At 39.0% G+C, this 24,501-nt stretch overlaps 1 protein-coding gene across 11 annotated transcripts in view; it reads right to left on the reverse strand.

Annotated features, from left to right (window-relative positions):
• Nucleotides 1-24,501, reverse strand: part of ZNF438 (zinc finger protein 438) — a 186,463-nt gene that overhangs the window by 30,145 nt on the left and 131,817 nt on the right. For 10 of the 11 annotated variants that reach the window (XR_003795774.1, XM_029236706.1, XM_029236709.1 and 7 more), the window contains one exon: nt 11,758-11,825. Coding sequence is in view for 10 of the 11 variants with exons in the window: in XM_029236706.1 (XP_029092539.1) it covers nt 11,758-11,794 (37 nt within the window). In the remaining variant the exon portion in view is untranslated. Of the gene's footprint in view, nt 1-11,757; nt 11,826-15,325; nt 15,424-24,501 lie in introns of those variants that run through there. The other variant, XM_029236715.1, reaches the window with a different exon arrangement.

Consider the following 24,501-nt stretch of genomic DNA (forward strand, 5'->3'; position numbering starts at 1 on the left):
AAAGAGAAAGAAAAGGAAGCACCAGGCACTGCTGGCACCAAGGTCCCGGGCTTGTGGTAGTTATTCCCATGGGGCGGACCAGTCTGGACCTCCGTGAGCTAACCCCCATATACTGTACAGATTCTGAGGTACAAAACCACGAAGGCCTCGGAGTGTGAAAGCTGTGGGACCAATCTGGACTCCTTTCCTTTTGAATTCTGCCCGGCTTCTCCTCCGTCAATATCTTTATTGTCCTTTGGATGACAACTACAGACCTGGCTGAAGGAAACATTCACTCTCGTCCACAGGTTAGGAACATGTAAGAGTTAACTCCCCATTTTCTCCAAGGGGATGGAGTGATGACACAGTCCACCTGCGTTCTCTTTTCCTCAAGGCTCTGCACGTACACAGGTATGTGTACTTAGGTAAATACTCCTGGTCCTGGAGTTGGCTTCCTGCCTGATCATCCCTGGATACTCCCGGCATGCCGTGCGTCTTTCCACAGTGCTTACCCCGCCTGGTTCCCCTACTTCCCCCGTGCTTTCCACTCCCACTGCCTGCTGCCTGGTGCTGGAGAAATCCAACCGCTGTGAACACTGGACAACATCATAAATGTCAGGTTTCCAGTCTGAGACTGCAGACTGATTCCATAGTCAGTTTCTTGTCCTAGCAGACTCCCTTCAGTCCCTCACTGGGACCAGCCCAGATTTCTCCCACTGCTCGTCTGAGGCCCCACCCCTCTGCCCCACCCTACCCTTCCCCCATGGCTCTCTCTCTTGTCAGTGATTTTTGGCATTGACCTTGCAATGAACTGAGTATTTGTGCCTTCCCTCCCCACCCCCAAATTCACATATTGAAATGCTAACCTCCAGTGTAATGGTATTAGGAGCTAATCAGGTCACGAGGGTGGAGCCCTCATGAGTGGGATTGGTGCCCTTATAAGAGGGACCCCAGAGACTTCTCTTCCTCTCTCTCTGCTACAGGAGCGTACACTGAGAAGATGGCAGCCTGCCACCCAGAAGAGGGCTCTCACCAGAACCTGACCACGCTGGCGCCTGATCTTGGACTTTCAGCCTCTAAACTTGAGAAATAAATTTCTGTTGTTTGGAAGCCACTGGGTCCATGGTACTTTGTTATAGCAGCTTCAAGTGACTGACACTTCGTGCGGAAGAGAGAGGTCACTGCCCCTGCTTCCTACTTCTAAACTCTCCTCTTTAATTATACAACACAAATATGGTTACTTTTTCCTGGGGTGGGGGTCAGGAGGGCGAGGCCCTGTTGCTCTAAATATACACCATATGCCCCGAGTCCTAAAACACGAAAAGGTAAGAAGATGTGTATCTCAGAATCAGGAAATGGGGTGTCCCCAGCACCGTGCTGCACCCACACTTGTCTCCAGGCCCCTCCGCTGCCTCTGGGCTCCTACACCATCAGCGAGCCCTGGCGGTTCAGGAGGCCTTCCCGACCATCCCACCTGAAGGCCGTGCTCCGCCCCAGGCGCTCAACTGTTTTCTTTAATTGTCCTTCACAGCACTTGTGTTTATAATGAGATTATATCACCTGTCTCCTCCCACTAGAATGTAAGCTCCAAGAAAGCAGGGGCTGGCTTTGTTCACTGCCAGGACCTCGGTCCCTAGTCCCTGTCTGGTACGTGGCCATCACGCAATACGTTATTCACTAAATGAGTGACCTGATAGCTCTCAGCTGTATTGTCTTGCTTTCTCCTGTGCTTTTGCTGGACAAGAAACTATACAAAGAAACCCAACAACCATAAATAATCCTTGGGCTTTCTCTCCTCTTCAAGCTACTGACCTATCTCCTTTCTTTTCTTTGTGAGAAAATTTACCATAGGTAGAGTATATGCTCCCCGTTTCTACTTATTAACTCTATCTTTCCTCATCCTAAACCCTTAAACCCCCTCGTGAAGGACTAAAATGTCCCTCCGTCAAGAGTCAGATTCGGTGCTTAAGCTATGATCTCACTTCATCCTCCACCCGCTCTTGATAGTAACATCTCTGGGCCACGGATGCAGGAACTGAATCTTCCTGGCGAGGTCACAAGCTGGTAGGTGAGAGATGGGTGTGAACCCACTCTGGCCCCAAAGCTGCTCTCCTTCCGTTCCAACACACTGAACTTAAGGAAGGGGTTTGGCGATGACTCTGTTTATATTGTCGGTCTCCTCCAGTGGCTATGAGTGCCACACCATCCATCTCGACTCTGGGAAAATGAAGATCCTTTTGACTAACCTTTTCCAATCAGAGTGTAACCCTCAGGAGAGAGCGCACGCTTCCTTTTACAGGAGTCTACAGCATGGCTACTGGAGACTTACAGGAAATTTAAGATTTTAAGGAAATTAACACAGAGGGAGTCCCTTCACAGTGCCCTAGTGCTTAAAAGCCAGGCTTCTTCCGTGGTGGCCTTCCTCTTCTTCTTTTTTTAAATTTTTTTTATTGAAATACAGTTCATTTACAATGTTGTGTTAGTTTCAGGTGTACAGCAAAGTGATTCAGTTATATGTATACATGTATATCTATTCTCTTTTAGATTCTTTTCCGTTATAGTTGTTATAGGTTATTGAGTAGAGTTCCCTGTGCTATACAGTAGGTCCTTGTTGGTTTTATATATAGTAGTGTGTATATTTTAATCCCAAACTCTGTGGCCTTTTACAGAGCTTCTGATGAACAAACCCTCTAGGCTTATGTCAAAATGTAACTTTTTAAAAGCATCAATTACACAATCAATTTAATAACACTTTTAGGTACCGACTTCAAGAGGTTTTTTATGATTAGCAAAAATGAAAGGAAAAAAATCATTACTAAGGTCTTTTATAATTTCAGTTATAAGATAAATTTCCCAGATTTTTTTCAAATCCTATTGCACTTGCTTCCAAAACTGAGGTCAATGAAGAACATTAGGACTGAATGAAAAAGTCTGAAAACGCTGAAAGAATTTCTAAATTCCTCATGTGGTAAGTCCTGCCCCTTTAGTCACCTTGACAGAGCATCGGAGAATTTTCCTTTTTTGGGTGGTGAGGGGGAAGCTCCTCGGGGTAAACAAGACGAGTTGCATTACATGCAAGAAAGAGAACAGAGGCCTGGCTTTGGTTCTTTCACTTACTACTGGAGTGAGCCTGCACGAGATCATAATCTTTCCTGGCCTTAAGTTTCTCTTTTTACCAAGGGAGGATTAGACTAGAGCACGGTTTCTCAAAGTATGGTCTGCCAACCTGGGGAGGGTCCTCACACTCTCTTTTCATACTCGTAATGAGATGTCACTTGCCTTTTCTACCCTGTTGGCCTCTGCACGTGTTGCATTGATGGAGCAAAGGACGTAATTGGGTAAAAGTGAACTCAGGCAGTGACAGCAAGCTGTCCAAGCAGCCATATCCTTTGCCACCATACTCCCTCAGTAGAACAAAAAAGCAGGATAAAATTTCAGTTTTCTTAAACCTTGATCCTTACGGGCCTTTTAAAAATTCTGTACGATGACACAGTTCATCCCCCCCCAGAGCACTTCTGCTGCTCATTGAGGCATGACGGTGGCCACGAGGAACAGTGCTCATGTGATGGTCTGAAGCTGAACTAGCTGCTCTCCATGGAATAACCATCTTGACTTGAAAGAACATCTGATAGACATATGTTGAGAGAACATATTCAGACCTGGGTACCTAGCAGACATTTTCTCAGAAGTGAATGAACGAGCCTTGTCATTACAAGGCATACATGGCATACATGGCAGTATCCATGGCCAATGATAAAAATCATTCTTTCGAGCAGCATTAGAATTTTGGAAAACTTGAATCCATCACCAGGAGACTGAAGCTTCCCTATACTTAGTGATTTTCCAGGTAAGACTGCTGGTTATTCTAACAAATATGATTTTTAAAATATTGTATGAAATGACATATATAGAAGATCTGCGTAACTCAGTGAACTGTTTTCTAATACACATTGCACGATGGACCTAAATGTAACAGAACACGAGAAGTACACTGACATGGTTTCAAATTTCACATTACAACTAAACTTTAAGCTGTTACCTGACTCGTTTAAACTCAGGTATAGTTATCTGACACATTTTGGTGTAGTAGCAAAGAAAATTATCCACAATTATCTGAAAAGGCTATTAAAATACTCCCTCCCTTTCCAGTTACTGTAAAGCTGGATTTTCTTCAAATACTTCAACATAAACAATATATCACAACATACTGAATGCAGGACCAGATAGGAGACTCCTACCATTTTCAGTGAAGCCAGACTTTAAAGATTTGCAAAAAACATAAATCAATGCTAGTCTTCTCACTAAATTTTTTTGCTTTGGAAAATATAGCCAATTACACAAAATATGTTATTTATGTTAAGCTGTAGTGAGATTACTGTTATTTTAAAATGAATTCACAAATACATATTTTTTCAGTTTATAATCTCAAATATGGTAAATCCCATTTGACACTACTGACATAAAAAAATATTCTTTGAGTCCTCAATAGTTTTTACGAGCGTAAAGGGGCCTGAAACTAAAATGTTTGAGAACTGCCGACTACATGAAATCTAGTTCAAGCTCTTTCAAGATTCTGATTTTTTGTGTGTGTATGTGAATAAGAATAGAAAATAAAACCTGGAAATGTCTTGCTTTTGGTTGATAAGTTTTTGTTTCCTTCACGCTCTTCCCTTGTGAGACTATAATACGGCAGATCCATGAGACAGAGTTGTGAAAATGAAGTGTTTAAAGGTAATTTATCCTAATAAAAATATAAATTATAATTAAATATCACTAGTTGGAAATGTTAGAATACAGCTTAAATAAAAAAATTTTTTGACAAAAATATTATAAATGGTAATGCTTTGAAATTTATTTTACTCAATTTATATTCACAGAACATCTTATAACATATTTAAACTAATGACATTTGCATTTTTCTCCAATTTTAAGAAATATCATCACAAGATTCTCTTAGTAGTATTAGAATCTTTGAAAAAAACAGAGCACTGTTTTCCTTTCAGAACTTTCAGCAAAATGCATTCAAAATCATTTAAAGTTGCTTTATCAAAACCAAAATAATAAGTTGCTGTTTCTAATATAAGTTGGACATTGGAATTTCTGTAAATGTTTTTAGGGTTCTGGTGCCAATTAATTTAAAGACAAGATGTTCATTCAAAGCATGACTAGACTTACAAATTTCCATTCCTATTAGTAGTAGACTTTTACAAACATAAAATGCCTAGCCTGTACTTCTGGCTTGCATAACATCTGAATACCGCTGTCGAAATGCTTTCCTTCATCCCCACTCAGCTTATCACACCAAGTATCTGCATAAATAAAGACGTGAGCACCTGCTATACGGCAAATGGTCTTGGGGGCAGATGCTCCCATCCCTGTGCTCATGTTGCTGGGGCCGCGTACATTATCTGAACAGATGTATACAATCTGAAAATGTTGGGTCCCACGGTGAGATGTCTCCAACGGCTTCCTATCAAAGTACATAAATGCTGTTTGCACCTGCATTTATGTTAATGATAGGAAGGCAGCAGGGGTTCTGACAAAGTGAGATGTGATGCTATGAAATACATTTACATGGTTAATTGGAGTTTCTGAGAGACTCTGCTGCCGAGTGGCTACAGTGACACTGATACAGGCCAGAGGAGATGATCCGGTGAGTAGCCTGCTTTTTAAGCAGTGGAAATCGGGCTATTTCAAACAACAGAGATACTCATAAACTGAATTTACTAAAAAGAATATTCCAGACTCTAGTATTTTATCTCAAATAGGAGAATAACTCCCAATACGAGGTCTACCTGATAAGGTTTAGGCCACCCAAGTCATTTCCATTTTGTTCTACAAGGAAATTTCTGTAGGTATGTGTGTGTTTTCCATTTGTACTTCTGTCAACAGCATAACATACTAATACAGCAGGTTATTACATTGGAAAGTTCCAATTTCCAACGTTAAGGAGTTAACCAAAACCAGCTTGAAAATGTCAATTTGTACTTGGTCTGCAACATAAAATGGTACCAAAAGCCCAAGAACAGCACTTACACCGCTCGTTAAGATCAAAATGTTTCCATGTGAATGTCACATATTCAGAAACATAATATTTTGGTAAAACATAGGGAATGCCCCTCCGCGCCTTTAATGAGGTCACAACGCCACCTTAACCACTAAGTGCAAAGCATCAAGTCACAGTGCTTCTCCTTGCTACTGTGTATTAAATGTGAGCACTGAGGAGCCAGAGTTCACAGCAAGAGTCGTCTTTGTAGCTTTACTGAGCTAAGAACTTGTGGTCACTTTCAAATAATATACTTATTACCTGATTAACTTGACACCGATCATATCAACCTTACACAAAGTTATTATATCTGCGTTCCGAAAGAACTTTTATTCTGTAACTGACTCTGAGATTTATATTGCGCTCTACGAGTTTACAAAGTGCATTCATACATGGTTGAGCCTCACTTGCAGATTCTGTATTTGTGCATTCACCTGCTTGCTAAAGTTTACTTGCAACCCCCAAATCCACACTGGTGGCACTGCCGTGGTCATGTGTAGACATGCACAGGCAAAAAGTGTGTGTCATGTTCCTAGCAGTAGTTGATGCTCTGCCTTGTTTCAGCTCCCATACTGTAAACGAGTGTCCTTTCTGCAGTCTATTTAGCGCCACATTTAAAAAACTTTTTTTCCTTTTTGTTAGTGATTTCACTGTTTAAAACAGCCCTCGAGCATAGTGCTGATACGCTGTGCAGTGTTCCTAAGCATTAGAAGAGTCTGATGTGCCTCATGGAAAAAAATACATGTGTTTGACAAGCTTTGTTCAGGCATGAGTTATAATGCTGCATCTGTGAGGCCAATTAATGTCAAGGAATCAACAAGATACATTCAGTGAGGTGTCTTTAAACAGAAACACACATAAAGCCAGGGTTTGTGTTGATAGCTGATGAAAATGACCAAAGGCTCACAGGAAACCTAACCCTGCATTTCCCGTAGGAGCCATGGTGCAGTATTAGCTAATTCAGTGTTTGTGGTGACTTTACAGAATGTGGCAATAAATATTTGTTAAGTGAACACATAGACTTGACAACTTCAGCTTGGTGTTTCATAAAAAAACAAAGATTAAACTCTTTTCATAGCACCTGAGTAATATGATTTTTTTAAAAGTGTTTGAGAGTTTAAAGCACTTTTAACAAATTTTAATATGTATTTGAGAAACCACTACACGCCAGGATGCTTTAAAGCCCGCCAAAGACAGAAAATTCATTAAAAAGTTTACATAAAGAACCCAACTGACACTAAGAGTCTAAAATAAGTAGGATCATTTTCCTAAACTTAAAAAAAAAGAACATTATTAACTACCTACCCCAAGTGTTCCTTGAGTTCAAAAATTCTATATTCACTAATACCGAAAATGTTTATTTCTGTAAGAGGTAAGTACAGCTTTTTATGTCTCTAAGACATACGAATATATTTTTAGGCTGCGCCATGATTATTTTTAAAGTATTTCACTGAATCAGAAAATCTAGGGTTTTTTTTTCTTTTTTATCACAGCTCCAAATCTGAATTCACATGAAAGACAGTAATGGCTATTGGCTTCACAGTTAAATAATGCACAGGTTTTGAAAACTAGTAGGCATGGTACAGAGCGCGTTTAGCTAACTGCAGTGTTTCTGAAGGGGGTCATTAAGACCCACTACTTCTTACTCAAAAGAAGTAAGATGCCTCAAAGCATCTGCCATTTTCTCAGCGCCATCTATTCTTGCTCTCACTGAATAAAAACAGCACTCACAATTTGATAACTGCGTTGCAACTATACAAATGTTATGACAGAGCCGAGAAAAGTGTTAGAAGACCTCTAAGACCTTTCTACTCACAGCAGACTTGCCTAGGAAATGGCAAAACTGAATTGCGAAGCTGGCGAGTATCTAAGAGGTTTGAACGGCTCCAGCAAAACAGACCCTCCCGGGACCTAAGACTCTTTTCTGACCAATGAACAGTGGGACTTGTGTTAATTAACTGTGTGGGGACTTGACACTCATCCTGCCCTCTCCAAGGTGCTCACTTCAATCCTTAACTGGCACAACTACAGTCAACTTCTTCCTGGCACATAACAAACGTAAACTGTCCCTCTAACAGAACCATTTGGCAAGGCTGCTCACTTGTGTGTTTCCTCATCTGGCAAGTAAATCAATGCCTTTGCATTTTCAGTCACTGTGGTGGTTTTCTTTCCTTCAACAAATTTAAAGTGGAAGTTACGGCTGTAGTTGGCCTTATCATGTTGTTTTCATGCCTTTTTTTTTTTTTTCCAAAACATGGTTTATCACTTGCTACAATTTGCTGTTTTCCAACACAGAATACATGTCCTTACATTTTTATTAGCTTATCGTTTGAAAGTACCAAACAAAAAAAGAAAGTTATGGGAAAACCATAAATCCTATCTCCAAATCCTGAATGCATGAGAAGATAGAAAATTGTAACAAAATAAGTCTGATGAACTTCTGGAGACTCTATAAGTAATACTTTTACACAGAAAGGGATAATAATGACACTATTATAATGGAAAGCTTTTAATATACTACAAATTATCTGAGTGATGTTACAATGTTAATTTCTTTATCCAAAATTAGGAAACATTTAAATAGAAGGCACTGGAATTTCTAATTAGTTTCCTCTAGTTCTTTCCTAGCTTTAATCCACATCCTGTGACCCCTAAACCCCACCTGACTGACTTCTACACTTGTGCTCACACCCTGAGCAAACGCTACCTCCTGTCGTGTTTCCTGACCCGCCTCAAACTTCTGGCTCAACCAACTGTTCTCCAAGTACGTCACACTCAGGTCTAATACAGCATTTGTCATGCTCTATTCTGGTTAATTACACACATGTCTGCTGTTCGACTAGGATTTTGTGTTTTGTAAGAGCGCAGGCTTCTGTCTGATTTATCTTTGGATCCCTCATAGCATCGGGCATAGTTCCTGGTAAGTACTGCCTTGGTGATCATTAAATCTGCTTGCACTGTATGAAATTTTGTTAGAAGATAGTGTCATATATGATGCCATGGATTTTCTTAAGCTCCACAACTCTGCTGTGATGTCCTGCCTGAATTTCATACGTTAACGTATATAATGTGCGTGTGTGCGCCTGTGTGCGCGCGCGTGTGCTTACAAGTCTGAAATTTGAATGTACTGTAATTTATAGACAGCCATCAATAGTTCACTACATAAATCACTCAGCATTTAATTAATGAATGACATGTGATCAGCAAACTTCTCATGTCCCATAAGTGATTATATTTGATGAAAGAAATGAAAACAAAATCATAATTTAAAAATCTGGCATTTTTCTTTGTTAAAAAATGTTAATAGTAATCCAGGACGCACAGAAAGCATTAGATAAATGAGTAAATTAATGAATAACCGGGCAATTCTTAGGCCTCATAGCTTTCCTTACTGATATAACTCCCCACGATACAAATTCTAATTTCTGCTTACTTTGGATTGAAATAGCTTTAAGCATTCATATATTTAATTAAGCACAATGTTTCATGAGAGAAGAAAAAGGGGGATGATCTAAAAATAGATTAGAGATCTTCTTTATAAATGGATTTTGATGGATCTAGGTTCGAACCTTAGCTCAGTCACTGAACTGGTTGGTGACCTTGGTTACAAAAAAAAATCTAATCTCCCTGAACCACAGAAATAAAGATTATATTGAACATGGTGAGCATTAAATAAAACAACGGATGTCAAGTTGTAGGCAGAGTGACTATTACACCGAGGCCCTCGATTAATTGAGATCTTTTAGTCATTATCTCTCTTTGTCTGTCACATTCTGGGTTTGGGGCTTACATGCCTTTGGTCCCAGGAAAGACTGATGTAGAATTTGTGAGAGCTGCTGAATCCTCACTAGGCTTGAGGGCATCTTCTACTTTGGTCAAGTCAATGGAGGCAATAACTAAGCTTACACAGCAGCTCAGAGAGGTAGACACAAAACCAAAACAAAGCAAACCTTGAGGAGAGCAAAGTAGGCAAGAGGTGTGAGTGGAGACAAGCTTTACTTCCCTGTGTCAGCCAGAAACCCAGCAGCTCGTTGCTTAGTTACTCACCCTGACTCGTAACCTGCTAGAGCTGGGAAAGAATGGCAAGGAATCCTGGCTTCGCTAGTAAGAAACCCAGGCTTAGGGGCAAAATAACTGGTCTGGCGGCCCACAGCTGGTTGGGGCTATATCCGGGACAGGACCCAGCTTTCCTGACGCTCAGTCCAACACTCCCTCTTCTAAGCAGCCACACCTCTCCTCGCCTGCTCAGGGGAAGGAGGTCAGGCCAGCTCGGACACTGATCGGCTACAAGTGCAGAAATCTCCCAGGGGACACATACCGAAACGCTCACAGGCATGCACACTTCTAACTTCTAACGAGGGCCTGCTCTCCCTGCCCCTCGCCCCCGTCCGCTCTCTTGCCCTAGTGTCTGGGGCTAGGACGTGTGCGATTCTCAAGGGCTCTTACTCTCCCTCTGGCCACGGGCCTGGATGAGAAGCCAGCCGCGGGTCTGCTCTGCGTTCACTTCCCATGAGCGCCCCGGGATCACGCGTGGCCTTTGAAGGCGGCGAGGCATCCCCAGCAGGAGGCAGCCGTGCCCATCTTCCCGCATGGGCCTCCACAGGCGGGCAGGGCCCACGTGTTAATAACCACCCCTGACAGCAAGAGCCGCTGTCACCTCATAAGGGCCCGCTCCGCGGGGAGCTGTGTGCAGAGTGATTTACATGCATTACCTCCTTCAATCCCCACGTCACCTAGAGCGTAGGGCTTACTTTCTTCATTTTACAGATTTATAGATGAGAAAGTCACGGTCAAGTGATGTACCCACGGTTATGCACTGCAGGGGCAGAAATGACTTTCAAACACAGACGCCACACTCTTCACAGTTATGCCACCACCTTTCATTCTGGCAGAGCAAACAAAGAGTGTTTTCTCCAGTTCAGGGGTCTTTAAAGCAAATGCCCTCCTTTCACGAACAGCTACACCTTCCACTAAGGAAGCCCAGTTCTGAATCATTTAAAGGCATTATTTTTCTCACACACATATCAAACCTTCTGTAGGGAAGAGAATCAGTAGAGGCCGGGGAAAGACTTGAATTCCTCTTAAAGGTTAGACTTTGCCGTTTATACTGAGGAAAATTTAGTTATTCTTTATTCAGAAATGACTCTATCTCCACCTGTAAACGGCTTTCCTGAAAGGTCCAGGAGCTCTTGCTAAACAAAAAACAAACCATGATTTTCTTTTTAAAAATCCATATGGAGGGGAAACGGTTTCTTTTATGTTTCTTTTTGTTAAATGGGTATATGGGAAGAAATAGGTCAAAAATGTATAAGCGAACATCCTCTCTCTACATGCGTGTTGTGTGTGCATACGTGTGCCAGAATATATATACTGTATACAGCCTTCTCACTAGAACACCTGTCACTCTGCTTCGTTAAAGCCAATGCTCCGTAACTTCATTTGGCATCTGTTAGCGCCAACTAAATTACCAGCTGAGGTGCTGGCGTCTGTGAGTTTTACGTGGGATGAGACGGGCTGCTCTCAGTAAAGGGGACGTCATCTGATAAACCAGGGATCCACAGACACTCAAGTCATTTACCAAAAGAAATCAACTTTCGTATGTAATTGGATTTTTGGTTCTTAGTTCCAGGAAATAAGTCACCTTATGGTTAGAGGACAGTGACGTTAAATGCGTTAGTTAAAGCTCTTTATGACACACGCATTACCAGTTTCCCTGGCGTGGCTTATCTCACCTTGATCTTTTGGTGGTACTGATGAAGCACTCTGCATTATGATGTCTTTGACTTGAACAACGATTCACCTAAAAATCACCAAGCACAAATAATAATTAGAAAATAATTGAGATGCCATGTTAACACAAACGAAAAATATAAATTACAAGCTTTTTAGTTATAACTATATGAGTAATAAGGAATAAGGAATGGACTGAACTATTGGGAAACTGAAGTTTTTATTTTCCTTCTAGCTTTTATACAGACAGGCTTTTACTGAATGCACTGGTGTGGGCTTGGAGAGGGAGCAATGACACACCGAGAGGGCCCTGTATCTGCCTCTCCGCCCTTGTAGGGTCAGGGAAATGTGCAAGTGGGCAGTTAAGGTTCCCTAAAAATGCCCTGCCTGATAATTATGTTTTATAGATTCTGCTTAAGAAATAACTAAAATGTTTAACAATATAAGTAAAGCAGTATAACTGCAATATAATCATTTGATGAAACATAATTCAGTCATTAAAATGCAATTTTGAAGATTCCGTCGCAACATGGAAAATGGTGATGATACAATGTACTGGATGCACACATCAAATGACATACACACGAGGATGACAACTATACAAAAAACGAAGGCACAGAAAAATGCAAGACAGGAAATATGTTAATATGGATATTAGCCTTGTTCTTGGTGATATAATTACAGGTGTTTCCCCTTCCATTTTAGCTACTTTCCAAATTGTCTAGAATACGGGGTTCCATATTAATAAACTATTTGAATGTATAAGACAATTAAAGTCCTTATTTATTAAAGTAAATATTTTTGTAAGCCTTCAAACGTGGAAGTGTTTCTAAGCACGACACCAAAGACAGAAGCCATTAAGGTAAAGACTGATGACTTTTTCCACTGAAAATTTTAAATGTTTTTAAAATAGAAAACTAGGTAAAATAAAAGGGCATGACTTCTGCTTCCAGCCAAGATTGAACAACAGAGACCAGGTTTGCCCTCCTTCCTGAAACAACCAAGACACAGACAAAATACACGAAACAATATTTCGGAACACTGGACCTCAGGTGACAAAGACTGATCTTTGAGAGACAGGAAACAAATGAGGTGAACGCTATCATCCACAGTGCAGGAAGGGAGAAAGCTGGTGGAAATTCCCAGAGTAATGAAGAAAAGAGCTGGAGAGAGAGAGAGAGAGCAATGAATAGGGTTCCCATCAAATATTCACAGGAATACTGTCTGTTCTTACAAGTCAGACTGAAAAAACTCCTAATTCACAGAACGCTGGGTACAGTACAAAGAATAATCTTGCTTTAATAAAGGGGAAGAATTGGTCCTACATCAAACATTTCTTTGGTTTCACAAAACAAATCTTAAAGCAAGACCTAAAAGGATCAAACCGTTTCCAAGTGTCTTACCTGTGTATTTAGAACAAGGCTCAAGAAGATTTATAGAAAGACAAAAATATCCATCACCCAAGAAAGTAAAAGCCAGAGTGTCTGACATCCAATAAAGAAGTATAAGCAATACAGAGAGGCAGGAAATATGAGCCATAGCGTAGAAAATAATAAAAACTGACCCTGAACTGACACAGATGTTAGGATTAGCAGACAAGATCATTAGATGTATAACGGTATTTCGTATGTTCAAAAAGTTTAGACAGGAAAGACATTAAAAAAAGACCCAAATAAAATTTCCAGAGATGTAAACTACAATATATAAGGTAAAAAAATACACTGGATAGGATTATCAGCATATTAGGCATGCCGGCAGAAAATACTAGTGAACTTGCAGGCACAGTAATAGAGACTACCCAAAATGAAACTCAGGAAGAAGAGAGCAAAAGAAAAATGAACAGATCACCAGTGGGCTCTAGGACAACTTTAAGCAGTCTAGTGTATCAGTAACTGGAGAAGAGAGAGATGGAAAGTCAGAAAAATTATTTTAAGAAACAGTGGCAGAAACTTCCAAATTTGAGTAAAGCTATGCACAGATCCAAAAAGCTCAAACAACTTAAAGCATAAGAAACATGGAAACTACACCAAAGCATATCATGACCAAATGGCTCAAAACGAGTGAAAAAAGGAAAGATTTAAAGTGAGGCAATGCAAGTAAGAAGACATTAGAGCAGCATCTTTAAAGTACTTGAAGAAAAAAAGATCTGTAATCTAGAATTCTATGTTCACAGAAAGTATCTTTCAAAAATAAAGGGGAAATAAAGGCATTTTTGTATACACAAAAGCCAAAGGAATTCATCACAAGCCCACCCGCACTACAGGAATGTTAAATGATGCCCTTTAAGTAGAAGGAACATGATATTAGATTAAAATATAGATCTATATACAGAAAGGAAGATTTCAACACTAGAAATCAGAACTACATGATAAGCATGTAAGGCTTTTTTCTTAATAAAATCTCTTTAAAATATAATGGTTTAAATAAAAATAATTAACACTGCATTGTGGGGTTTATAACATATGTAAAAATAAAACGTATGAGAATTTCAGGACAAATGTAGAGAGGGGAGAAATGTAAGTATACTATTGTAAGGTTCTTTAGACTACAGGTGAAGTGGTATAGTATCACTGGAAGCTAGATTATAAGTTAAACATGTATATTATACACCCCAAAGCAACAACTAAAATCACGAAACAAAGAATTTTATCTAATACGCCAACAACAAAAAAATGGAATCATAAATATACTCAGTTTTCAAGGGAAAACAGGAAAAGAGAACAGAGAATAGGTAGAACAAATGGAAAACAAAAAGCAAGATGATAGATTAAAACCTAAACATATCAATAATCATATTAAACATAAATGATCTAAATATCCCAATTAAAAGATGGATTGGACAAAAAAGCAAGACCCAACTACATGCTGCCTGTAAGAAAGGCACTTTAAATATAAGGACACAAACAGATTACAAGTAAAAGAATGGAAAAAGATATATCATGTTAGCACTAGTCAAAAGAAAGGTGGTGTGGCTATATTAGTATCAGAAAAAGCGGATTATAGAGCAAAGAATATTACCAGGCATAACGAAGGTCATTTCATAATTATAAAAGGACAACTCATCAAAGGGCTATAAAAATCCTAAATGTTTATGTCCCTACTAACTGAGCTTCAAAATACATAAAGCAAGAACTGATAGAACTGCAAGGAGAAATAGAGAATAATTAATAACCAATAATCGATAAAAGAAGCAGACAGAAAATCATTAAGGACTCTGGAGATTTGAATGACACTATAAACCAATTTTACCTAATTGACATTTATAGAACATTCCACCCAATACAACAGAATACACATTGTTTTCAAGTGCACACGAAATATTTATTAAGGCACCATATTCTGGGTCATAAAAACAAGGCTCAATACACTTAAGAGGATTCACGTCATAATGTATATTCTCTGAGCACAATGGAATAAAAGTAGAAGCCAAAATCACAGAAATGTATCTGGAAAATCTCCAAATATTTGTTAACTAAATCACACACCTATAAATAACCTATGGATCAAAGAAGAAATCAAAAAGAAAATTAGAGTGTGTTTTGAACTGAATGAAATGCAAACATAACATACCAAAATTTGTATGATTCCATTAAATCAGTACACAGGGGGTAATTCAGAGCACTAAAAGCATCTATATTAGAAGAGAAGGTAGGTCTCAAGCCTCAGTTTCCACCTTAAAAAATAAAAAAACAGTACAATTAACCCAAAGTAAATAGAAGAAAGGAAATAAGAGATCAGAGAAAAAATAAGTGAAATGGACAACAGAAAAATGGATAAAATCAATTAGATCAAAAGCAGATTCTTTGAGAATATATAAAATTGATAAACTTTTAGCTCAACTGATCAGGAGAAAGAAGACACAAATGACCAGTATCAGGAATGAGAGGTGTCATCACTACAGACTACCACTATTAAAAAGACGTAAGGGGGCTTCCCCGGTGGCGCAGTGGTTGAGAGTCCGCCTGCCGATGCAGGGGACGCGGGTTCGTGCCCCGGTCCGGGAAGATCCCACATGCCACGGAGCGGCTGGGCCCGTGAGCCATGGCCGCTGAGCCTGCGCGTCCGGAGCCTGCGCGTCCGGAGCCTGTGCTCCGCAACAGGAGAGGCCACAACAGTGAGAGACCCGCGTACCGCCAAAAAAAAAAAAAAAAAGACATAAGGGTCCATTACAAACAACATTTTGACAATAAATTTGATAATTTAAATAAAATGAACAGTTACCCTGAAAGACACAAACTACCAAAGCTCACTCAAAAAGTGAGCCCTATGTTTTCAATGAAATTGAATGTTTAGTTAAAAATCTTCCCTTAAGGAACTCTAGGCCCAAATGGTTTCTTTGGTGAATTCTACTGAATATTTAAGAAAGAAATAAAACCAATTAATTAATACCAATTATACACAAACATAATATTTAAGGAAGAAATAATACCAATTATACACAAATTCTTCCAGAAAACTGAAAAGGAGGGAATTCTAAGTATCTAATTCTATGAGGCCAGCATTATCCAGAATCCAAAATCACTCAAGAAGCCACTGGAAGGAAAGAAATCTCCGGACAATATCCCTCATTAACAGAAATGCAAAAATTATAAACAAGATGTTAGTAAATCAAATCCAACAATATTAACACATCCTGACCATGTAGGGTTATCCCAGGAATGTACACGTATTTAACATTCAAAATCAATGTAATTCACCATATTAACAAAATAAAAAAAGAAGAACTATGTGATCATCTCAATAGATGCAGAAAATGCATGTGACAAAATCCAACATTCATTCCTTTAAAAAAAATCTTTTAGAAAAGTAAGAATAGAAGGAAACTTCCCCAACTTGGTAAAGGACATCTATGAAAAAACCTATGGCTAACATCGTGCCAATAGAGAAGAAGTGAATGCTTTCCCTCTAAGTTTACAATTAAGAGAAGGATATCTACTCTCACCAATATTGTATTGGAAGTTCTAGCCAATGCAGTAAAGCAGAAAATGGATAAAATGCATCTTCACTGGAAAACAAGACATAAACTGTATTTGCAGATGGCGTGATTATCTACATAGAAAATTCAATGGAATCTATAAATATAACTAAGTGAGTTTAACAAGGTTAAAGAATACAAGATCAATATATAAAAATCAATTACATTTCATACACTAGCAACAATCAGAAATGAAACAATAAATCAGAAATTAAAATGCTATTTGTAACAACATCAAAAATATGAAATAAGGGTCAATCTGAAAAAAAGATGTGAAACACTGAAAACTACAAAACAATGATGAGAGAAATTTTTAAAGACGTAAATAAATGGAGAGATATACCATGTTCACAGGTCAGAAGACTCAATATTGTTAAAATGGTAATTCTCTGCAAATAGAGTTATAGATTCAATGGAATCTTAATCAAAATCCCAGTAGACATTTTGTAGAAATTAACCAACTTATTCTTAAATTCACATGGAAATGCAAAGAACCCAGAATAGCCAAAATCATTTTTAACAATAAGACAAACGGATAATACTCTTTTAATTTCAAGACTTATTAGAGAGTCCAGAAATAAACCCATACATATGTGGCCAACTGATTTTTCATGAAGGTACAGAGGGAAATCAGTAGAGAAAAGATAGTCACTTCAACAAATGGTGCTTGGACTATTGGATATCCATACACAAACAACAACAAAACTTTGAGATATACCTCATACCACATACAAATCCAAATGGCAACATACACCTGAATGTAAAACCTAAAACTACAAAACTTCTAAAACACTATGGCTTTTCATCATGTAAATACATCTTAGATAGGACATCTAAAGCATAATCCACAAAATAACTAATAAGTTGGACTCCAAAATTAAAACCTTCTGCTCTTTAAAAAACTATTAAGCGAAGGAAAAGACAAGCTGCAGAATGAAAGAAAATAATTGCAAATAATAAATATGTAAAGACACTATATCCAGAATAAAGTACTCTCAAAACTCAATAATAAAAAAACAAACATGCAATTTAAAAAAACAGGCAAAAGATCTGAAGAGATACTTCATCAAAAAAGATATGGCTTGCAAACAAGGACATAAAAAGATGCTCAACATCCTTAGTTATTACAGAAATGTAGGTTAAAACCACAAATGTAAGTGAAAGTCACACACCTATCAGAATGGCTAAAATAAAAAAAAAACACAACAACACTATACCAAGGCGTTGGCAAGGACGTAGAGGAAGTGGAAGTCTTTCACACTGCTGGTGGTAATGTGAAATGGTACAATTACTTTGAAAAATAGTTTGGCGTTTTCTTCATAAGTTAAAGATACACCTATCATATGATCCAGGCAATTCCTTCCCACTTATCCAAGAGAAAAGAAAGCATATGTACAAAGAATGTTCACAGCAGCTTTACTGATAGTAGCCCCAAACCAGAAACAACCCAAGTGCTCATCAACAGGTGAGCAGTTAGACAAACTGTGGTATATCCATTCAACATAACACCCCTCAGCAATGTAAAGGAATAAATTATTGATCCACACTGCAATATGGATGAATCTGCGAAAACGTCATGCTGTATGAAAGAAGCCAGATAAAGAAAGGGTACGTATTTTACGCCCTCATTTTCATAGATGTTTAGAAAATGCAAATTGTAGGAACGAAAAGCTGATAAATAGTTGCCTGAGCACAGGAAGACACAGAGTTGGGAGGAAGGGCCTACAGCTGGGCACGACGAACATATATCCACCTATCAGTGAGAAGAATGCATTCACTACCTTGACTGTGGTGACGGCTTCATGGGTGTTACATACATATAGCAAAACATACCGCATCGCAGTTTAAATACATGTGATTTATTGTATGCCAATTACACCTTAATACAGCTGTCAAAAATTAAGGCAAATATTGGGAAAAAATGGAAAATTGACAATAGATATATAGTCACCCACTTACTCATTTAACAAACAGTCTTTGAGGTGCAACTATGCAAGGATATGGTAGAAATGGTCCTTGCGCTCTCAGGTCTGTTACAAACAAATTACTAAGAATGAGAAAGCACTGCATAAAACTAGCAGACTTATATAAGTCAAACTAGTAAATCATTAGAATGTCCAGCCTTACGGGTAACCAAAGAAGCGTACATTTCAAAAAAAAAAAAATTTAAATTTCTTTCCCTAAAAAATGGCAACAATAAAAAAAGACAAAGCAATGCATGCTTGGAAAAAGTCTACAGAGAGGTGCATGCAAAGCGTTTGGGGGGTATTTTTGCAGGATGCACCCTGAGCCTTAAAGTTCTGCATTCCTTTTAATCTAGAGCTTCCTTCCACCTCAGAAAATCCTGATAACGTGGCAAAGCTCTATACTACCATCTTCACTATGATCACCCTCACTATCCTGTTAAAATTCTTCAGGGCACCGTTTAAGATATGCACCAAGTCAATTAGGGTATATTTTTATAACGAAACTATGACAAACACTGTTTCTTAAAATATTTAAAAATTTGAAAAACGTTCGCCACACATTTTTATATGAGGAGTTGGTTACTGTACCACTCTGTAACCAACTTAGGAGAAACTGCCACATGTTAAAAGTGGCTATATCGCTGAGTGAGGAATTAAACTGCTCTTTAACTTTCCTTCTTATGCTATGGACATATTGCTATGTTTCCCCAATGAACAAGTACTATCTCTGCAATTGAAAAAAAGCAAAACAAAAATCAAGTTTTTATTTTAACTGCTTTGGAATGTTATATTAGATAAGGATTGCCAGTAAAATAATCTCAACTGTACAGCCCCAATATCTTGGTACTTAAAGTAGAAAATTCACTCAAATGGAGTCTGTTATCTTCTTCTGCCACATAAAGCATGACTGTATTTAATTCCACTGTAATTATGAAAAACAAAAGGGCAATAAATACACCTAATGCGTATTAAAGAAAACACCTGAGTAATCACAATATCTCACCTTCTGGTTGGGCTGGAAGTAAAAGGCCATTATATACATGTTCTACAGGAAAGATGCGTTAAAAAGTCATGTAAGATGTATTAGCATTTTTCAAATATCACACAAGCAGAGTCAACGGGCATCTTGACTCAAGGTGCTATGAAACAGCATTTAGCAGCCACTGTGTCCTTCACAGTCTAGAGAATCTCTGATCATTATAACCTGGCTTTTGCTACTTACATGCTGAAAAGTACATTAAGTAGAAAAAGCTATTGGAAAGGAACAAAAATTAAAGAACACAATGAGTGAATACTATCGATTATAGCAAGACTTAATATAATATGCTTTATAAATCACTCATACGGTTACTTTTAATTTTAGTTTATATGTCACATTTAAACAGAGTTGATTAAAAATGAAAATTTAAAAATGAAAATTAGGTGAATTGGTTACTTGAGAAGTGACAACTTGATGGTGCTGGAAATGGAAATCTTCTAGTTGAGGAAACCTAAGGCACACCTTGCCTTGTCTTTGCTATGCTGCCTTGACAAGGTTCCTAAAAACACATCTAGATAAAGAATCTTACAGAATAAATGAAAATTGTTTGCTCTATGCTCAATAAGCTTCTTACCATTAACCCAGAGTGTGAGTATGCGTTTAAGAGCGTGCTCTGGTGTGTGGGCGTAGGCACCATCCAGGGAGCTACAGTGTGGATGTTACTCGAGATTATTAAGGGAACTTAATATTAACTGATCAGTATTAGGGAATTATTTCTAGGGAACTATTTCCTAAAGAATAAACACTGTCATTCAGATAAGTGCCATAATATAATGAAATTGGTCAGAAAAACTTGAAGCATGAAAACATTTAAAAAGGTAATAAAGTCTCTGGGTGTCTAACTATGGGTCATTTGTAACAGGCTCTTCTTTATATATGAAGATAACGCTACTAACCTATTGATTGGGAAGCTGTTCTTCTCCCAGGCCTTCCTTCAGTTTTGATTCTATGGTGATCTCGTGGCTCTGGACTTTAAAGCATTGCACAGGGACTGTCCCACAGATTTTAGGTTTGAGGCTAGAGCCACAGTTGGTGAATCTACAGAAGACACCTGTCCCTCCACTGTATTCTACACTATAGCTCTTCTGCACTGAGTATTTGCTATGGGCTGGACCTACAAAGTAATTCACACACACACACACACACACACACACACACAATCTTATCCTCACCAGGAAATCAGCACTGTCCTCGTCTTTACGGTCAAGAAACTGAGGCCCAAGGAAATTAAGTAACGTGCTCAAGGTCACCTGGATGAGCCAGAACCAATTCTCCAAGTGTGTCTGGTCCCTAAATTCATATACATGCTCCTGCACCACTGCGTTCAGTCTCCCTTCCCCTCCATCTTTCCTCCATTTTTCTGTCTCATGAACACCTGTACAAGTGTGTACCAAGTCAATGGAAATATAGAGAGAAGGTTGGTTGCTGGAAATTAGAATTAAAGGAAAATCAGTGAAACAAAGAATGGGAATGAAGTAACAGGGAAAAAGTGATTTAGAGAAGCTGGGAAAGGAGTGAACCTGGGAAATGAGAGAATTCAGGGGAAAGCAATAGTCATCTTGAAATATTTGAAGGGAAGTTATATGGAGGAAGGATTCGAGGGACACTAGGTAACTCCAGTGGGCAGTAGTCAGACCAGGAAGGGAGACAAGTGACAAGGAAGCAAACCTCAGCCGGATGCGAGGAAGCAGCTCCTCATGACTACTGACGTTCAACTCTGACGCCCACTCCATTACCTGCTATTTGAAATGCTGAACTCTGTCACTGAAAACGTTGAAGGAGAAGCTGATTGAAGCCTTTTTTGTCCAGCCCTAAGAACCACTCATCGTATACTTCAGCGCCATGGCAGGAAAGGCCTCAGAAAGGCTGCATAACCCCAGACATCATATAAGTGAAAAGGCCACCTTTCTTTTACTGTAATAAGGAAATAGTCATAACACAGAGAGGGAAAGAAAGGAACTGCCTGAATGAACTTGTACCTATGAAGTATTCAATGATGCTCTGTTCTTTTATAAACCTGGGTATTGTCTGAAAACGTTTAATGTACTTGAGGATGAATTCTCCTACCTTGTTTAATTTCATGCGCCCATTATATTTCACTATTTTTCTAAAAAAACCTTTCAAATCAGCTTTATTGAGGTATAATCTACATACAGCAAACACACACACGCACAAACGTATATATTATCTATGTAGTAATTACATTCTTTTTTTTTCTACATTTGATGATGTTTTGACATATGAGGGGCCTGGCTGGCTGGACAGAGTACCCCTTCCAGGGCTAGATAATCCTAGAGATAGCAAACCACCTCCGGAGAGCACATCTTTCAATGCAAAGTCCAAATCCCCAACCACTTCCTTTATGGAACTCTTACACAGCAAGCCAGTATTTCCCCTGGCTTCAATCACCCCAGGGCCAGGCACTGGACAGCTAGGACTACCTTAGACCCTGGAACCACTGACATCATTCAAACTAGCCAATCCTAAACTGTTTTGCCCTGCTTCGCCTTTCCCAGGGAGACCACAATAAAGGCTCTAGGCCATGCTTTCCCATCCCTCCTTCCCTGGAACTTCCAACCCTGGAACTTCCCCATGTGGCCCTGAATGCCTGGCACACCCGCTTTCTTGGGAACTGTAAGTAATAAATTCTTCTTTCAAAGGCAGTTGTCTCTGTGTCTGTAACCCTACCATGCCCGATTAAAACAAATCCCAGATACATTACAAGAAAATATAGAACATTAACATCAAAAAGTTCCCTCATTACCTCAGAGTCCCCTTGTGTTCTTTTATGATCCACCCCCACCCCCTTTCCCTGGCCCCAGGCAATCACTGATGCTTTCTGTCACCATAAATTCGTTTTGCCTGTTCTAGAATTTCATATCATTTCATATAAATCAAACAGTATACATTCTTTTATTGTACGTATCAGTAAATCATTTCTTTTTATTGCTGAATGGTATTCCATCCTATGACTCTAGTGCAATTTGCTCATCCGTTCACCCATGGTTGGGCATTTGAGTTGTTGCCAGTTTTTGGCTCTCATGAATAAAACTGCTATAAATATTTGTGTCCAAGTCTTTGTGTAGATAAACATGTTCATATCTCTTGGGTGAAACCGCCTAGCGTGAAACTGCTGAGTGGTTTAACTTTATAGGCAACTGCCTGTTTTTAAAGTCGTTGTACTATATTCCACTGGTTTAAAAAAATAACTTTTTTAAGCATGGATGGAATTCAAGTTTCTCAAGATCTTTATATAAATGAGAGGATCCCGATACCTTAAAGCTCAATTTTCCGAAAATAATGTAATCTTATGGTACCCAGATTCTGACTAATAGCAGCAGTCATTTGCTCAGTTATAATAAATGCTTATTCCCATCTCAATCTGTCCTATTTAAGAAACAAATAAAATTCTGAAATTGGCACAAAAGGATTAGAAAAGGTGAAAGATAATCTACAGAATGAGTTTTGATCCACTTAGAAAATTCTTAACTGCCTGTATTAATATTTGCATTAATGTAATGTATTTGACAATCTTCTTCCTCCCCTGAGTGGTTGAACACCGCTAATCAGTTCAATTAAAAAGTGCCTCTCTGGGCTTCCCTGGTGGTGCAGTGGTTGAGAATCTGCCTGCCAATGCAGGGGACACGGGTTTGAGCCCTGGTCCGGGAAGATCCCACATGCCACGAAGCAACTAAGCCCGTGTGCCACAACTACTGAGCCTGCGCTCTACAGCCCGCGAGCCACAACTACTGAGCCTGCGAGCCACAACTACTGAAGCCCGCATGCCTAGAGCCCGTGGTCTGCAACAAGCCACTGCAGTGAGTAGCCCCCGCTCGCCACAACTAGAGAAAGCCCACGCGCAGCAATGAAGACCCAACACACCCAAAAATAAATAAATAAGTTTTTTTTAAAAAAAGGGTCTCTTTAAATTCAGATATTTCTGAATGTCAGTCACTGACACAGTAAAATGCTTTACAGAGTTGTCCTGGGGGACTAGTTTGTTCGAGTCCCTCCAAGGCAACTTCTGTTCTACTGAGCGTTACAGAAAGTCTGGGTTGTCCCACTTCCCCTAATTTTAGACCTATTGCTAAGGTGGTCTCACCAGATATTCACCGCTATTCCCCAAACCAAAACCCGAAAAGACTAGACTGACCCTTCATTTTCAGGACCATGTTCCAGCCCCACCTCAACTGTGCAATGTGTTAAGAAGTTGTGGAAGGATCCGAGAACCGAGTGGGGAGATGTATGTTTTTAATTGAAACTTCTGTGAGCTTGAACAAGTCACTGAATCCTTTTGTCTTTTAGTTTCCCTGAATTAGAAAGGGAGAGGTAATACTATTTGACCCATTTGGCTGAAGAAAGGATTAAACTTAGAATACTATGGGTTGAAAATACTTTGTAAAAAAAAAACTATTCAAAAAACAGGGTATTATATATGGTAGTAAAGTTCTGCAGGATTCTTCCAAAAGGAAAAAAAAAAAAAGGTTACTGTTGAGTTGGCAAAAAAGTTCATTTGGTTTTTTCCAAGAAAAAAAAGGAATATACTAGAATATACTTAGAAATACAAACAAGGTCATTTTCACCTGTAAGATCTAATCATTCACCCTCGTAAAGTGCAAGCACATATAGATATTTGTTCTTTCACGTGTGTTCCACATATGACTGAACTAGGCAGGGTATAGTGTTTAGGAGGGCATTCTTCTAACTTAATAAAAATCTACCCAGGAAAATATATTCTAGCCTTAGACCCTAGTTTTTCTTTTCC

This window comes from Monodon monoceros, unplaced genomic scaffold (assembly GCF_005190385.1).
Source record: "Monodon monoceros isolate NGI ecotype Baffin Bay Population unplaced genomic scaffold, NGI_Narwhal_1 Super_Scaffold_21, whole genome shotgun sequence".
Classification (NCBI taxonomy): domain Eukaryota; kingdom Metazoa; phylum Chordata; class Mammalia; order Artiodactyla; family Monodontidae; genus Monodon; species Monodon monoceros.